General features: G+C 43.9%; 7 protein-coding genes across 7 annotated transcripts; 2 read left to right on the forward strand and 5 right to left on the reverse strand.

Annotated features, from left to right (window-relative positions):
* Window positions 1–51: 51 nt before the first annotated feature.
* Window positions 52–1,842, forward strand: PCYB_091700 (actin; the record flags this gene model as incomplete). The annotated part of the gene is made up of 3 exons (XM_004222283.1): window positions 52–371; window positions 551–1,485; window positions 1,676–1,842. Coding segments are annotated over exons 1-3 (1,137 nt in total), but the record flags the coding sequence as incomplete, so codon positions are not given.
* Window positions 1,843–2,270: 428 nt separating this feature from the next.
* PCYB_091710 (calmodulin binding protein) lies at window positions 2,271–4,024 on the reverse strand (the record flags this gene model as incomplete). Its single annotated transcript, XM_004222284.1, has 7 exons — window positions 3,777–4,024; window positions 3,497–3,595; window positions 3,254–3,388; window positions 3,036–3,114; window positions 2,833–2,892; window positions 2,585–2,710; window positions 2,271–2,333 (listed from the first exon to the last, which is right to left on the reverse strand). Exons 1-7 carry the CDS (start codon window positions 3,839–3,841, stop codon window positions 2,271–2,273), a joined length of 627 nt encoding a protein of 208 aa, XP_004222332.1. The 5' UTR covers window positions 3,842–4,024.
* A 650-nt stretch (window positions 4,025–4,674) lies between these two features.
* Window positions 4,675–6,360, reverse strand: PCYB_091720 (hypothetical protein; the record flags this gene model as incomplete). The annotated part of the gene is made up of 2 exons (XM_004222285.1): window positions 4,675–5,982; window positions 6,037–6,360. The coding sequence occupies 2 exons, from the start codon at window positions 6,358–6,360 to the stop codon at window positions 4,675–4,677; spliced, it is 1,632 nt and encodes a 543-aa protein (XP_004222333.1).
* Window positions 6,361–8,105: 1,745 nt separating this feature from the next.
* On the forward strand, window positions 8,106–9,728 carry PCYB_091730 (hypothetical protein; the record flags this gene model as incomplete). The annotated part of the gene is made up of 1 exon (XM_004222286.1): window positions 8,106–9,728. One exon carries the CDS (start codon window positions 8,106–8,108, stop codon window positions 9,726–9,728), a length of 1,623 nt encoding a protein of 540 aa, XP_004222334.1.
* A 392-nt stretch (window positions 9,729–10,120) lies between these two features.
* PCYB_091740 (replication factor C subunit 5) lies at window positions 10,121–10,798 on the reverse strand (the record flags this gene model as incomplete). Its single annotated transcript, XM_004222287.1, has 2 exons — window positions 10,121–10,542; window positions 10,576–10,798. 2 exons carry the CDS (start codon window positions 10,796–10,798, stop codon window positions 10,121–10,123), a joined length of 645 nt encoding a protein of 214 aa, XP_004222335.1.
* Window positions 10,799–13,193: 2,395 nt separating this feature from the next.
* On the reverse strand, window positions 13,194–15,205 carry PCYB_091750 (hypothetical protein; the record flags this gene model as incomplete). Its single annotated transcript, XM_004222288.1, has 2 exons — window positions 13,194–13,311; window positions 13,446–15,205. 2 exons carry the CDS (start codon window positions 15,203–15,205, stop codon window positions 13,194–13,196), a joined length of 1,878 nt encoding a protein of 625 aa, XP_004222336.1.
* Window positions 15,206–15,959: 754 nt separating this feature from the next.
* Window positions 15,960–16,931, reverse strand: PCYB_091760 (hypothetical protein; the record flags this gene model as incomplete). The annotated part of the gene is made up of 1 exon (XM_004222289.1): window positions 15,960–16,931. A coding segment is annotated over exon 1 (915 nt), but the record flags the coding sequence as incomplete, so codon positions are not given.
* Between the last annotated feature and the right edge of the window lie 443 nt (window positions 16,932–17,374).

The following is a 17,374-nucleotide window of genomic DNA, read 5'->3' on the forward strand; positions in this document are numbered from 1 at the left end:
ACAGGAGTGCTCGATTTATTTCTCCCCCCCCCTGTGATCTTAAATGGAAATATTCATATTGACCTTTATGTTATATTTTCCCATTTTCACCCCATCTTTTTTGTCCATCAAGTCTTGAACAGTTAGTACCACATTTGTAACAAAGGGGTGTCAACAGTACTGTGTTTTTTTTTTTTTTTGTTGCCAGCCGTTCAGGTGTTTCACCTCTTCGTTTCCGTCCAGCTCACTTTATTATGCCTCTCCGCACGGTTGGCACAGCGAAAGAGCAAACCGCCACACCGCATACTTTCGAGTTACTTCACGTAAAAAGTTCCTCCCACAAAATTGCGCATATATGGATAAGCAAACAATTGTGATTGACAACGGTTCAGGTAAGGAATGTGCAGGAGACAGCTTTCCAAAAGGGGAACCCGTGAAGTGGCGCTAAAAAGGCTGCCGAGTCTGCTTAGCCTGCCTCGTCTTCTTAGGCCGCTTCATCTTCCTAGGCCGCTTCCTCTGCTTAGGCCGCTTCATCTTCCTAGGCCGCTTCCTTCTGCTTACCCCCCCGCAGGTTACATAAAAGCCGGATTGAACTCCTACGATGAGCCGTCCATAGTGTTCCCGACAATAGTGGGCCTCCACCGAGACAGAGAAATCAAAGAAACCTACGTCGGCGATGAAGCCATTTTCCGCGACTCCGAACTGTCATTCTACCGCCCAATCGATCATGGACACATATCAGATTGGGATTTGGCCCAAATTGCTTGGGAATATGCCATCAAATGTGTGGACCAAAACAGGAGTGTTGAAAACATCCTGCTCACAGAGCCACCCTTATGTTCAACCTCCCATAGAACAAAAATGGGAGAAATTTTTTTTGAGGATTTTAATTACCAAAATATTAACATTTCAGTTTCGGGATTAATGTCTATATATGCCACGGGATTAACAACTGGGCTGGTCTTAGACATAGGGGATGGAGTAACTCAGTGCATTCCCGTGTTTGATGGGTACATAGAAAAGAATTCGATCATACGTTCCGATTTTGGTGGAGAGGAACTAAGCATGTTTTTGCAAAAATTAATTTGTGACATTGGATACAGTATGACCACAAGAAAAAATTTCGAATACATTAAAAATATCAAAGAGACGTTATGTTTTTGCTCCTTAAATCCACCAAAGGATCAACTGAGAGACGATTTAACTGTCACTTACACTCTTCCGGATGGAGATGTTTTACGAGATGGATACAACTCCGTTGAATTATCACATGAACGTTTTTACGTTCCTGAAGCTCTGTTTAATCCACTTATCTGCCACAGGGATAATCTCAGTATCGTCGACATTGTGTGGAAGTCCCTTTTATTGTGTCCTATTGAAAATAGGAAAACATTGACAAGCTATATTGTTCTTTCTGGGGGTTCTTCTCTTTTCCCCAACTTAGCGGAACGACTAGAGAGGGAGGTGAAGAATAATGCTCCGGAGAGTGCCAGATCGGCTGTGAAGGTAGATCAGACGTTCGAATTAGTTGGGGTTTTTTTTTTTCACCCCCTGGTGGCCTTCACCAAAAAGGCACATCGTAGAGTAACACTGCTTTTCCTGCATCCAAATGGTGTGCCTTTGTGAGCATTCCTTATGAATTACTCCCCATTTGACGCTGCTCCCCTCTTTTTTTTTTTTTTTTTTTGTGATACAGGTCCACGTGCACGAAAACAGAGCTATTATGGCCTGGTGCGGAGCGCGGATTTTCTCTCAACCTGAGTTGAGGCAGGCCCAGGAGGGCTTATGGATATCGAAAGAAGAATACGAGGAAATCGGAAGTAACATTTTTTTGATAAAGGTACGGAGAAAAGATGAGAATTAATCAAAATGGGCAAAAGAAAAAAAATAAAATAAAAAAGACGATCGAGGGGGAGAGGAGGCGACAAAGTACGCACCTGTTCGTGCTTACTTATTTACACTTGTGCAGATGCATCTTATTTCGTAAGTATGATTAAGCGCTATACCAGCTTCGAGAGGTCCCTCCCCCCGCACACGTCTTCCTTTTTTTCGATCAACCTGATTCGCACCCGGCGCAATTTCTCAACACAAATGATGGTCTCGAGCTGTACATCCTTGCATGTGTTTATACAAAAATAATGTGCACACTTATATCTTCCCCCACTTGCGATTTTTCAATGCCAGGCAACGCTGAAGCTTACATAGGACACCCCCCCCTCAGACCAGACCAGACCAGACCAGACCAGACGAATATCTTTTTTTGTCGTTTTTCTGTTATTATGTAATAACCGTTACTTCTTTTTGTTTAGTAGATTTTTTTTTTTTTTTTCGCTGCTGTTTTTGATTTTTTCTTGCTGAAAAGGGGGAAAGAAGGGGGAAAAAAGGGGCGATGTTTTATTCTGTTACGTGGGACAACAGAGTTGCATATGTCGAGGGAGGGAGCTCCCCGTTTCTCCATTTTGGTGCTTCGATCGCTTTGATCGCAGCTATGGTGTTTCTCATTTCTCGTTTCTCATTTCACGTTTCTCGTTTCTCATCTCGCATTTTCTCATTTTCGCGTTTCTCCTTTTTTCATTTTCCATTCCCCCTTTGATGAATCAGCAACCTGCTCCCGTATGATATTTTCGATCCTGTAATTATAGACCCCCCTCTGCGCCTTCGTTGACACGAGGTGGTGCAGATTTTTCGCAGCGTTATGTATTTTCGTGTCCTTCACTTTATTGTCGTGTAGCTGTAGAAAGGAAAATTTTTTTTATTTTTTCGTAAACAGGTTGGCACACGGGCAGACCGAGTCGCATCAATGTTGGTTCCTCTCAATTAAGAAGTCAACGACTGCCAGCTTTCGTTCCTTACCAACTGTTTTTTTCTTTTCTCCTCAATCCCCTGAAGCATAATTCCCTTCTGTGCCTTTACCTGTAAATATGAAAAATGTGCATCCATTTGGGGAGTGCCCGCTGTTGGGGCGTTCCGCGTAGACACGCCTTCCTCTCTTTCTCTCCTCGTTCTCTTTCTCTCCGCATTCTCTTTCTCTTTTTGTTTTTTTTGGGGGGCCCTACGTGTGCATCCATTTCGATTATTTCCCTCTTCCGCTTAAAGAAGTCATGAATGTATTTCCTGGAGTAGTACCCCCTGAAGCTGCCATTATCGGAGGAAAAAAAAAAAGAGGGGTGTGGGGGGGGAGCAGTCACGTGTGTCTAGGATAGCGGATCGCGCAGATTTGCACCCCTCCTATGAGTTTGCCGCTCCTTCTTTTAGGCCCGTTTTTCCTCATTACACCTTCTGTATCTTGGTGGCATTGTCCGACATGTACAATACGGCTTGCTGCTCCAGCCTTTGCTGCTTCAGTTTTCTAAGCAAAAATTTGCACTCCAGAATTTCTATGCCGTCCTTCGCGCGCTTTAGAAAGTACCTACCAGGGGGGGGGAAAAAGAAGAGGAGGTACAACCCCCGCAGAACAGTAAAAAGGTAAACACACACCAACTGACGCACTCTTTTGCGTTTGCCCGCTCGTGGGTACTTATAAACAAGGTAAGTCCGCCTGGTCAAATACCCTCTGTAGCACTTCTGTATCGTGATAGCGGCGAGGCGCTCCCTCCCGGCGTTTTTCTCCTTGTCCCTATCGTGAATGAGGACCAGCAAATGAGGACCAGCAAATGAGTGCCACAAAATGAGGACCACCAAATGAGGACCACCAAATGAGGACCACCAAACGAGTACATATGCCAACATGTGTAAAAGTCAGCAGGAGTGACAAAAATGAACGAGAGGGCCCCGGATGCCCTCCCCTTTTTTATAACCTTATGAGGGACTTATACTCTCGAGACAGTGCACTGCCCTGTTTGGCAAGCTTCACTAAGTCCATTTCGTGTTATTTTGCAGCGATTTCACAGGAGGGGAGTTCATTTCAAAAGGGGGGTTAGCCCACAAAGTGGAGAACACAAAGGGGAGAGCACAAAGTGGAGGACACAATTGTGTGCGCACAACGGCGAAAGCACTCTATGCGTGCTGTGCAGCTGCGGGGGGGTCTACCAAAGTGCACACTCACGATGAACAAAAAAAATGATAACTCGACAAATATGTGCCATGACATGCCATGCGACGTGATGCCATTTGGGACTAAAAAAAAAAACGTCACGTGGGTTTTAATTTGTCAACGAGAAGTACCCAGTCGGAGGAACACATTACGTGTCTATCTATCTGTGCGCCTCTCTCTATGTGTGCCCCCAATAATGCACGCAAAAAAAAAAAAAAAAGGGAAAAAGGATAGGAAGCAAATCTCTACAAATAAATGGACGCATCCTCTGTAACCGAGGCTGGGAATATATCGAGGGGGAGGGGTTCCACATTTTAATAAAATTTGTCAAACAAATGTGCATCAAAGAAAAAGAGGGGAAAAAAATCAAATCAGCAAATTAGCCAATCAGCTAATCAGCAAATCAGCCAATCAGCTAATCAGCAAATCAGCCAATCAGCTAACCAGCCACTCAACCAATCAGCTAATCCGTCGATCGCGCGGAAGTCGCGGTGGAGAAAATAACTGTAGAACGCCCATTAGGGGAATCCCTTTAATGGGCCTCCACCTTCCGCGGGGATTGTTTTCTTCGAGATTAACTTGAACCAATGCTGATGATTCGAGAAGGCCCTCCCTTGCCAGCTTATTACATCACAGCGTAAAATCCATCCCACTGCGGAATATCACCTCTTCTTTTTCAAAATTTGTGACGCGAGCGGCGATTTCATGGCCAATTCGCTGAGTCGCTTCCGGCTGTACCTGGACAGAACTGAATTCCTATATGACGTGGTCGACATGCGGGAGCTACAATTTCGATGTATCAACAAGCTGAGATTTTTTCTCTTTAACGCTTCCTTGCTGTATTTGATGTCTTTCAGGCTATTCTGCAGCTTCTCCGCAACCCGTTCACGGTCATTAATTTGTTGTAGATTAAATTCCTGAATGGGATTAAAATCGGTCTCGTCGTTTTCTTGTGCGATGGCTCTTCTCCCCCTGGAGCTACTGCGCAGATTATCGGAGTCGTCACCGCTGCTGCTCTCCACACTGTAGTCATCCTCACTTTCCACCAACTTAGGGCTGCTCGCAATGACCCCCCATGTTATGATGGGACTCTTATCGACACCCTTCCCAGCCAATATAAGTGGAGTACGCATATACTCATAACTGTTATTCCTTTCCAGTAGGTTGAATTTCCCCTGTTGGATCATCTGCTCCTCTTTATCTTCTTTCATTTTTTCCATAATTTTTAACTGCCTATTTTGAGAACACTGTCTGATCTGCCTCTTCATATCCTCATTATATTCTTCTGAAAATTTTGTATTTTCGTGATATATTTGTATCTTACTCTCAGTAGCATCATCCATCATGCTAACTGTTAAACTCGAGGAAAACATCATGCTGCTTAATTCATTTTCCGATTTGTTGGCATTCACTTGATGACAATTTATTCCTTTCCTTGTGCACTCTTCAATGTAGTCTACTTTTTTATTGTGTTCCTTCCTCTTCATCAGGGAGTACATGTTCCTCTCCACATTTTTATTTTTCATGCTCCTTAGGAGGTACTCAAACGATTTGTTATCCTCCGAGGTGTATTTTTTCTGGAAATCTCTCAAATTTATATTTAGGTTAATTTTGTGTTTTTTTCCGTTCGCCAGAGTCACTAACTTGTAATTTTTTTCTTGGAGACAGAGTGCCTGATGATTCCACCCCCCCTCAGGGGGATCTACATTCCTCTCGCTGCAATGATCCGTTGGGTATAGCATCTCAATATGATTATTTTCCTCCTGCTCGGGGTAGCAGCCCTCATTTGGTTCACCCCTTGGAGATGCATAGCTAGCCATTTTCCTACCTCTTCTTCTCCTCGCTTGATCTACTTGCTCACTTCTTCCTTCGTCAGGTGAGTCCCCCTCATAGTTAAAAATGGTACTTCTACAACTTGGAGTAAAATCATGGACATCCTTTTGAATTCTTTGCGATATGGCTTCATCACTCTTATATTTGTGTAAGTCAGGAAAAAATTTTTTTTCAATTAAAAATTCCAATACACTTAAGTAATCCTCTTCCAACAAGACGATGTGATTTTTGTTTCCTGTCCTGAAGTCCTTCGCGTCATATTCAACAAGTTCGTTGTTTTGGAATAGGACGATTTTTTCGTCTTCATATTTTTGGATGGCGTGTTCGTCACCGCTTTGGCTTTTCTCCTTCTTTTTCTGCTTCTTCTCCTTCTCCTTCTTTTTCTGCTTCTCCTTTTTCTCCTCCCTCTTTTGACTCACAATTTTGTACTCATTTTGACCCGTCGGTAGAATTTTATTTTCTTCCTCTGCGGGGTGCTCCCCTTCCAAGGGGGGGGACTTCCCTGGGGAGTCCATCCCGCGGCCCGGTCGGCTCGCACCGCGTCAGAAGTCCGCGTAGGAAACACATACACGACACGTACATATGCGTAGGTTTTTCCTCGCGAGATTGCTTCACCTGCGCAGGCATTCGGGGTGGGCGAGCCAACGGGTGATATTTATCTGCTCGCCCATGTTCGCTTTAACGAGACAACGCGTCGACTCCTCCATCCATGCAGGAGGCTGGCCATTCGACCTGCGCGTTGTCTCGTTCAGGCTGTTCTTGCCACGAAGGGGTGATATTTGTACTGCTATTTCGTCGCGCTGTCCCGTTAAGCTGTCCCGTTAAGCTATCCCGTTAAGCTGTCCCGTTAAGCTGTCCCGTTAAGCTATCCCGTTCAGCTGTCCCCTTAAGCTGTCCCGTTTCGCCGCCCCGTTCTACCTTCCCGCCGCTAACCAAATGACTCACGTCAGGGGGCACAAAATGGTGGAGATCACCCCTCTGGTCAATCTTCACAGACGCGAAATTCGTCAGTTGGCTAAAGTGGCTCCGCTGCGAGCGCTTCGGACACGACACACTCACAAGGCATGCGCAGAGGTACACATATATACATACCTTTATATGTATGTACTCACGCGCGAGTTCTTCAGAGGGCGGCCTTTGCGCTTTGTGCCGCTAACCGCCCCGCGCCCTGTTCACCTGCCGTCCCCTCTTGGCACATTCCTCTGTCTCTTTGTGATCGCAAATGGGGAATTCCTCGGTGGGTCTTCAATTTTTTCCGACGTAACTCAAATCATCCCACAAAAAGAAGCAGCTCTCTTGAGAAAAGTTAAATTGCGAATGGGCTACACTTCCGTTGATTTTTTTTTTTTTTTTTTTCCTCGCTCTTCAACTGCTCATCTGTTTAATTAACCTATCGTCTGATAACCGCCTTGGCGCGTAAAAAATGAAGCAGTGGGGGTGGCCGAAAAATGAAAAAATCGACGCACTGAGAGAGGCCCCATAACGAAGCATTCGCATCAGATCAAGAAGCGAAAAGGAAAATAAATTCCCCGCGGGGTTCACTAAATGATTGCGAGACGACGCCACGTAAAATAATGTACACTACGGGTGTACAAGGGGAGTTTTATTATTTTATTTTTTTTTTTTCATGGCTGTTAACAGCGCGGTAGAGCTACTTATTTGTGCAGTTCAGTTGCGGTAGAATGTAATACGTGGGCACATGTGCGAATGTATGTATTGGGCAAAAAAACTGATTGGTCTTTTTTTTTTTTTTTTTTTTTCTCCTCTTTTGCCCCCCCTCCCCCTTTTCTGCGAACGTTCCACGAACAAATTCGTTGCTCAGAAATCGCGAGCGGGTCATAATTTCCTCTGCGGGGAAGTAATAAAGGGAAAAAGAGAGAGAGAGGCTCCCCACAGTGGGTACTCATCCCATGCATTATACATACGCACGTAGTATCCATATAAGCTTACTCGGGTGCTCGACCTCTCATGAACAGGCAAATCGGCGAGACGACGTAACTTGAAGGAGAAACCAAGCAAGCATTTCCATACCGCTTCCCACAAAATGAGGCACGCAGAAGGAGACGCCAAATTGGATATCACTCACCTGAAGAAGCAACTCCCTGGTGTCGTTCCCAAAGCAGTTGGTAGGCTCATGGGCAAACGTGCAATCAGCCCGTTGCAAAGTCAGCAGTGACGTAAGCATATTATTCATGTGAGTTGCACAGGTGAAGCAATCTGATCAGTGTGACGGTGACGCAGCGCTCCCCCCACACACACGATGAAATGCAGCGGAAAAGTAGGGTACTTCTTCAACCTGAAAAGGGAGTATGGAGAGAAGAGAGCGGCTACCCTGTTAAGGACCCTGGAGGAGGAGAAAACTGTACAAGGAGCATTCATAACCGATTTTGTAAAAGTAGATTATTTCAACTTGACAAAAATTTTGTTATTCATGGTTAGGACAAATAAGGTGGAAACAAGTTTCGATGGTTTGTATGTTGATGGGGCGTATGCACATTTGCTGACCCATCGGGGGGTAGCGGTCTCCTCCCAGGGGGAAGGTCAGAAAGGGGTTATCCCGTCCGCGGGCGCAGAGAGGGGAGAAGCGGAATGCTCCGCGGGGGGGAATCCCAAAGAGGTGAACACCGTAGGGGGGAATTCCAAAGAGGTGAGCACCGTAGGGGTCAATACCGTGGAGGTGAATACCGAAGAGGCCAATCCCAGGGAAACGCAAAAGGAAAGGCATCCATGGGGAGGAGAAAACCCAAGCGTGAAAGAAAACCCAAGCGGAGGGACCGCCCCGATTAACCCCCACCCAGCCGAAAATTGCGAAAAAATAATAATTCACAATTCAGAGATACTAAACGCAGATGATATAATGAAGCAGGATGGAGAGGTGGAAAACATAAATAAAGCGATTTACTACTTAAATCCCTGTTCTGTCCTGTCAGCATATTTTTTGGATGTACAGAAGAACGAAAATGTGCTGGATATGTGTGCATCTCCTGGGGGTAAGTCCCTAGTCATCGCAAACCAGCTGTTCGGGTATGACTCCTCACCAGTAAAGAGAATTAAAAACATGGAATATCTAAAGGATGGAAGTATACAAATTACATGCTCGCTAGATATGGTGAATTATTATGCTACGAAAAGACAAGGATTCTTTGTAGCAAACGAATTTAATCGAATAAGGTACGAACGATTGAAACAAGTATTAAGTAAACAATTGCCAAAAGATCTACTTTCGTCGAATAATTTTCATATCACAAATTATAATGGACTAAATATGAACTCATTTTTAAGATTCCCAAAGTTCCACAAAATATTGCTAGATGTTCCTTGCTCCACTGATGAGCATTTAATGAAAAAAAAAAAAAATTTACTCAACAAGTGGACAGATAAGGTGATAAAAAATAACGCAAGTATACAATTTGAGTTGTTATGTAACTCCTTTCAGCTTTTACACACAAATGGCACTCTTGTTTATTCGACCTGTGCTCTTTCTCACCATGAGAATGATTATGTGATTGAAAAATTTTTAAAAAAATATAAAAAGCAAGTTCAAATTGTCGATTTTGTGAAGGAAGAATATCAGAAACGGTTCCCTAGGGATGATTGCGATCGTTTTTTTTCCGCATCTTTTGGAGGGCAATCTGTTGGGGAGGACCCCACCCACGATGTGACACTGAGCGAGGGAGAACATAACTGTGAGCAGCGTGGAAATGAGCATATAGACCGGTGTAGCCAGCATGGGAATAGACCCACTGGGGGCGATAGCGTTCCCAGTGACGGCCCGAGCACCCACTTCCTATCCTTCTTCGAGAAGACCAAATATGGCTACATTTCCCTGCCGGATAGGTCACCCTTTGGAATTTTATACATTTGTAAGATTCGAAAAATTTGACTTTTTTTTTTTCCTTTTTTGTGCATCGCGCCACATGCCCGCCACGTTGTTACCATTTTGTGAATTGTTTGCGAATTGTTTGCAATTTGTTTGCAATTTGTTTGCAATTTGTTTCCGAATTGTGTGCAAATTTGTTGCGAATTATGTGCAAATTTGTTGCGAATTGTGTGCAAATTTGTTGCGAATTCTTTGCGAGTTCCTTTTGACCATCTTGGGGGGCTCGCCGTGTGCGCACGCAAAAAAAGGGAGGAGCGGGAGCAGGGCGCGTAAAAAAAGGACACGCGAAATGTAGCGTAAATGCGCGGGGAGGGGCTGTGCGGAGCGACAGTGCAGGCGTAATCGCCGCGCCTCCTCACCGCTTACCGCCCACCGCTCACCGCCCCCCGCCAGCGCTACTTCCTCGCCAAGTTGTACTTAATAATGGCGGTGTTGGCGTTCACGATGAACGCGATGAGGGAGACGCTTTTGTCGAAGGAGCTCTCGGAGAGGAAGGAAAAGTGCGCGCACAACTTCAGGAAGTAGTACTTGAGTTTGTAATCGAAATTATTCCGTAACAAATACTTAATGATCGTTTCGAAAATAAAGTTGACCGGAATTTGACACGTTATTAAGCTCTGAATCTTCGTTACACATTCTTTCATTTTTATTTGGGACGGATTTACAAAAGCAAAATCGCACAGTTCATTTATGTATGTAGAAGCAACCGAAAGGGATTGATGTGGCTTGGCCGAATTTGAATACACTGTCATTTCTAGTGCCATAATACATTTCCTCAAATTTCTACCGTGCTTATTAATCAAGGTTTTAAAAAATTCTGCAGAACTGAAGGAAACAGGCACATGCTCACTTTCGCTAATATCTTTTAAGACCCCCAGAATTTCTTCTTCCGTAGGGAGAGGAACTCGGATACAAATACACCTACTCTTTAAAGGCTCAATAATTTTTGACAAGTGTTCTAAGTGTAAAATAACTCTAGCATTTCTTATGTACGTCTCTAATGTCCTTCTCAATCCTGCTTGAGCTCCTTCACTTAAAAACTCGGCATCTTTAAAAACGAATATTCTGTACATGGGTGATTTTGAAAAAAAAGATGCACTTGATTTATAGCTACATAACTCTTTAATTACATTCTGCACTATTATTTTATCCTTGGTTCCTAATTCGAAGCATTGTAACTCTAAGTGGTAATTACTTTGCACCACATTTATGCTGATTTTATTTTCTGCATTCGTTAGACATTCTGGTCTCCTGATTATTTTTTCTTCTTTAAATATTTCCTTTATTAGACAATCTATTCTTGTACTTTTTCCTCCTCCTGGAGCGCCGTAAAAAATGATGTGTGGTAGATCCTTGTGCGCGCTTAGCTTCTTCAGCCTCTCCGTGATGTCCTTATGGATTTTCAGCTCGTCCAGGCTTTGCGGGGCGTATTTTTCGAGCCACATTTTTCGGGTGCTCTTGCAGCGGTAGAGTAGGCACGCTTTTTTCCAGGAGGGACCTCCCAATCGAGGTGGCTTTCCTATCAGTTTAGCTTCCCAGCTGGGGTCACCACCTAAATGCAGTGCAGCCCCTGGAGAGAAATATCCCCTTTGCACGTTGCCGCCAAACTGAAACAAATGGGAACATCTACTGGGTGCTCTCACTTGGGGGGGTAATCGTCCGCGCCGACAGCGACGTCGACAGCGGCGTGGACAGCGGCGTCCACAAACAGGCGCACTTGCCGTGTCAGCCGCAACAACGGCAACAATCGCAGCAGCAACAGCAGCAATAATCGCAACGGTCGCAACGGTCGCAACAATCGCAACGGCTGCAACAGCCCCAACAACCGCGGTAGCCCACCCTAGCGCGTGAGTCACTCATATGCATATCTCGCAACGGGCGCGCGAGGGCATCTGCGCGTCCCCCTTATTGTAATCCCTTATGGCCTTCGCACCACTCGCGCCATTTCGCAACACAGTGGCGTCGAAATGAAGCTATTTGCCTGTGTGGTGGGCTCCACTTCTCTTCGCCTACTCCTCAACTTCGTATTACCTACGTTCAAAGTAGAAAAATGTGCGAACAAAATGAAAAATTTCGAAAAAGGAACACACATGGATGTTTCTGCTTTTTCGAAAAGTACATCTGTGTGTGTGCTACTTTTTTTGGGGGACCTATGTTCGTTAAGATGCCCCAGTTGGAGGTTTCCTTCTGTGATAATTTTTTTTTTTTTTTTTTCCCATTATTTTTATTATACTCTCCTTACTTACTCAAATTTTAAAAATTCGATAGGATGCGACATGTAAGATTTGCAAAATGGGTATCCTTAAAAGCGCTCGCGCATCCCTACACGGAAAAAAAATTTCCTCCTGCATATGTACAATTGCGTGAGGGCATAGGATGATTCCTATTCTGAGCTTTTGCTTGGCTCTTAAATGTGCATAAAATTGTTTGAAGCAAGCAAAAATGAAAAAAAAAAAAATGGCCTACTTAGTGGAATATAACGAATGGAATGTGCTGAGAAGGGAGAAATAATTGACATTTATTTTGCCTTGCTTCGATTTAGTTTGCCTACTTGCCTTATTTTCTTCTCTTTCTCGTTCTCTCTTTTTTTTTTTTTTTTTTTCTCGAACGTTGACCTCAGCACCCAGTGATTTATAACCACTTTCCATGTTGGGAGAGTTAAAAAAAAAAAAAAAAAAAAAAACGCACCTAACTTTGGAGAACTTCTCACACATAAGGTGGAGTTTTTCCCGTGGACTCTCTATCCCCTAAAGCACATTTCTGCTGCAAAATTTATAAATTTTTTTAAGGCAAAATAACGCACACATTCTTAAACGTACAAGTGAAAGACAAAAAAAAAAAAAATATGGACGCGTGAAAATTTGTAACCTTTTGTGTGTCTGTACAATTCACAGTCTGAAAAATTTAACCAAAGGCACGGAAAAAATGTATGCACACAAATGTGAAGAAGTAGACACTCCCATCAATGGCTACGTGTTTATGTCCATGTTCGTACATACATATGGGATTGTTTTGTTCATATGGCCTCCGAAAAGGGGACTCTTCATAACGACTAATGTGTTCATTTCGTTCACAGGATACTTGGCTAGGGGAATATATAATACATATGGCCAGCTAAGTATGTTCACCCGATTTTACATACACAGTGGAGGGCGAACCTCCCCCTTGTTGTCGCTCAAACGGGGAAACAAAACTCGACATATTCAAATGCACACGCATGCGTAGTTACTAACCTAGTGTTGTGTGCACCGTTTTTAAATTTGCGAGAGGCAGCGCAACGCAGGGGTTGCTAAAGGGCTATTAAAAAAAAAAAAAAAAAAAAAACATATATTTCGCCCTGCTCCTCACATGCGCATGCCCACAAATGAAACGAAAAAAAAAGGTGCCCCTGTTTGAGTCGCCATTTCGGCTATCTCTCTCAACCCAGAAGGGCGTCACCACAACTGAGAAGTTATCACTTCAATCGCGTCAACGGTTCAGCCTTTCTGCTAAGTTCTTGTTCTTCTTGTGTTCTTCCTTTAACTCCCTTATGCGCTTCTTCACCATTTCTTCCCTGTCCGCGGGCACGCACTTGAGTCGTTGGTAGCTGCGGAGGGAGGAGAGAAAGGAGGATTAATGAAACTTTGATCATTATGCAAAAGTACAAATTTGGAACGACACATGCACATAGAAAGGGTCTATCAGTACACATGTACCCTCCCCTTGAGATATCTCTACTACCTGACGTCCTGCGACAGAACTTTGAGGAGCGCATCGTAGTTCCCACGCTCATCCGAGTCGTGTTTAACCCAATTGGACTTCTTCAAAAAATCTGCAAACATTTTTTTGGCCTCCTTAATTTTGTAAGTTCTCCATTTTGAGAAAACATTTTCCAAATGGACTAGTGGTAAAGACTTAAAAATTCGGTCACTCTTATCGACCAGCTTTATGATGTCTTCCAAAGTGTCGTTCATATAATTAATTGGAATTTCGTGAAGCATTTTTTCGAATGTGTCTCTTTTTATATTTATGTAGCTTATAATAAATTCTCTGTACAAGCTTAATTTTTCTGTATCCGTTAGGCGCACATTTCTGTACCTCTCGTCTGTTATGAGGTCAGCAGGAATTTTCACGGCCTCTTCAAAGGAGTCGAACATTTTGGCCGTAAATGGGTCATGTTTCAAAATGGCTTCGTCTATAACTGGGTGTTTTAGCTTCTCATGCAGGAGACTCACAAAAACGTTTCTATCGTCAGTTATCGCGTTGGCACGATAGGCTGATCGCATAATATCTGAGAGGGAATCTGCATGCCGATTTTCTCCCTTCCGCTTAGCCAACAATTTCTGACTGACACTTTGAAATATGTGTGTTTTTTTCTCAAAGGATAAAATGTCGTACTTGCTACTTCGTAGTAAATTATTTTTTATTTTAATCCACTTCCCTGGGCTTTCCCCTCTGAAGGCATCAAACAAAACTTGTTCCAATTTTTCTTCCGTTTCTCTTTCCATGTTTTTTTTTTTCTTTTGTAAAAATTCCTTTAACAGTTTGCTCCTTGTAATATTCCAATTTTTGGTACCATTCCCTTGGAATGCTTTTTCACCCCTCAAAATGGATATCGCGTCTGTCTCTTCAAAGGGGTACCTAATTTGACCTTCTACCTTACACAGCAAAGATTGGAAATTCTCTACTAGCATTTTGAGCTCTCTTCTTCTGTCACTTTCAATTTCTTTTATCAGATTATTAAAATATTCCTTCCTCAGTTCCTTTGGTACTCTCAGATATCTTTCATCGTAGAGGAGGTGGGCCAACACGTTTTCATATTTGCAGAATTGGTCCATGTTTTTTTCGATGAGAAGGGTTTTATAATCCTCGAGGATTCTTTCCATGCTTTTTTCGATGCCTTTTTCGAAGCCTTTTTCCATGCCTTTTTCGAAGCCCTTTTCCATGCCTTTTTTCCCTTGGCTACCTTCCCCCGTCGTTCCGTTGGTTAGACCACTTGAGGTCGCGCTCCTTGCGTCTGAGTCAATTCCGATCACGCCGTGGTGACGACCCCCTGTGGGGCTTCTCTCCACCGATTCACCAACCGGCTGATCGCTTTGCTTTTTCTTCAACAGAATTTCTACCTCCTTTGGGCACTTCCACGTCTTTTCGCTCGTTTTCTTGTTGAAATAGAATTTATACCCTTTGCTCGTTTCGATGATGAACCACCCCCTGCTGCCCTCCACGTATTCCCAGCTGTACGGCACGCCCACGTAGTACTCCTGCACTTCTCTGGACAGATGGTCGTACCTGCCAGGAAGCGGTGGTTCCGAGTCCGGGGAAGCTTTCTCCACTGAGGCGGCTTCTCCCTCCACTTGGGCTGCTTCTCCCTCCATTGGGGCTGCTTCTCCCTCCATTGGGGCGGCTTCTCCCTCCATTGGGGCTGCTTCTCCCTCCACTGGGGCGGCTTCTCCCTCCACTGGGGCGGCTTCTCCCTCCATTGGGGGGACTACTTCATCCATTCTTCCCTTTGCTCCTCCGCGGTTTCGCTTTCTCGTGGTGCTCCCTTTTCTTTTTATTTCGTGCAATATCTACACTAAACAGTTACCCCCACGATGCACAAAATTGGCAGCATCCCTGGTGCGTAGCAGGTACAGGGGCGATGCGGCGAAGAGACGGACCGATTGGCCTTCTACCCTCAGGTCACGAAAAATAAGGTAGTCCCCATGCTACGAATGCACCCCTCGGCCTGGTAATCCATTTCCGGGTTGCGAATTAAAGAGCGTGTTCAGTACGCGGTAGCAAAATGACCAAAATTGTCAAAGCGTCACGTGAAGAATGTGCCAAGCGGCTCAAAAAAAAAAAAAGTTGGAAGAAAGAATTTCACAAACTCGTAAGGCGGTAAAAAAAAAAAAAAAATACATGCTAATTAGGTGGCAAAAATATGTTTTCCCTTTTTTTTTTACTTCACCATTTAAACAAACAAAATTAAGAATAAATATTTTTACTTGCGCATGGTATCATCATAACAGCTGCTGCGCAATGAGAAGGAGAAAAAAAAGTGAGCGAAAGAGGGAGGAGGGGTGCTGCTCCGCACATTCGCGCCAAATGGGAATATATGCGCGGACGGATGGGGGGAAGAGAACCACAAAAGGGTGCCACAAAAATGCAGGCACAAAAATGTAGGCACAAAAAAGTAGGCACAAATATGGCTACATACCTATACGTACAGTTATGTACACGTTTTCCCAGGGGCGTGTCCGCTCTGCGCGAATCAGCCCCGGACGTACTTGTAGAGGACGTAAAAAAAGAGCAAGCTAAGAAGCATGCCCACGAGGACGATGACCAAGTTCTGCTTGTGCGCCTTTTTGATGGCGTCGGTCAGGGAAGACGACAAGCCGACGTAGTTGTAAATGTCAATTACTTTCTTGCGAACATTTTTCAAAAATTTGTTTTGCTTCCTGATTAATTCTAATGTACTCATTCCCTGGACGTGAAAGACGTTAAGGTTGTTTTCCACCTCCTTCAGGATTTCCCTCTCATTGTGTAGATAACCGATGGAGGAGTCTGCACCCATTTTCTTCTTCGCCTTCTTCCCGTCTCTGTGTGGACTGTTGCCCATCAAACCATCCCGTTCGTTATATGCATTACGGGCGTTCCTTTCCGTGTGACTCAAATTCGTTTTGTAAATTCCGTCCAGTGTTTTGATGTAAGAGTTAGCTTCACTCGTTAACGTCTCAATTCTTCTCTCCCATATAACGTTTTCGTCACTCATCATTGCCTGACCGTTCATATTATTTGTACCAAGAAAAGAGTAAGTATTCCTCAACGTTTCAACATTCATAAAAAAGGAATTTGTGAGCGCGTTTATTTTGTTTAGGGTCAAATTATTCTTCGCATTTGCGTTTATCTTCAAAGCGTCATTTCGTTGATACACATCTGCGTAATTCCTCCCAGGGTTTATGTTGCCTTCCCCTTCGCTTGATACAATTAAATTATATGAGTAAAACAAATTGTATGATTTTTCTAGCTCTTTCCTTATTTTGACTATTTTTCCGTAAATGTTGTTCAGGCTATAGTTCGGACACGCTGTGTTCTCTTCATTTCGGGAAGACTCTCGATTAACCTGGTTGGCAGACCCACGCGAGCTGCTCAGCTCGTCGTCGAACACAGCCTCGTACTTTGACTTCATTTTGTTCAATCTGCTCGTTCGTTTCGGGAAACTTGGTTCAAACCGAGCAAAAAACCCTTTTTGCAAAAAAAAAAAAGAAAAAAAAAGGTTACCTTCTATAATACCTGGGGTGGCTGCATCACACGGAAGGGACGGACATATTTATACAGCCGCATCGAGCGAAAGGAAAAAATGTATTTTCTCTCCACCCCCCTTTTTTCCCAGTCAAAGTCACATCTTCGCATTTCTCGAACAGCCTCACTTCCTTACGCAGATGAACAAATGCCCAATTAACATTTTCGTCAAGTGAAAGGCAAACCGGTTTGGCCACAGAACAAAAAATTGGGGGGGGAGGGAGGAACACGAGCCGTATGGTAAAGATGTGAAAGTGAAAAAAAAAGAAGAAGAAGCAAATCTGGTTCGGCTCTTTACTTCAGAGCCAACTTCTCAGTCGAAAAGGAATTATTTACGCATTGCGGATACTCGCAAATGCGAAATGGCTAAACGGATGTACGTTTCG

Source organism: Plasmodium cynomolgi, chromosome 9 (genome assembly GCF_000321355.1).
Source record: "Plasmodium cynomolgi strain B DNA, chromosome 9, whole genome shotgun sequence".
NCBI lineage: Eukaryota > Apicomplexa > Aconoidasida > Haemosporida > Plasmodiidae > Plasmodium > Plasmodium cynomolgi.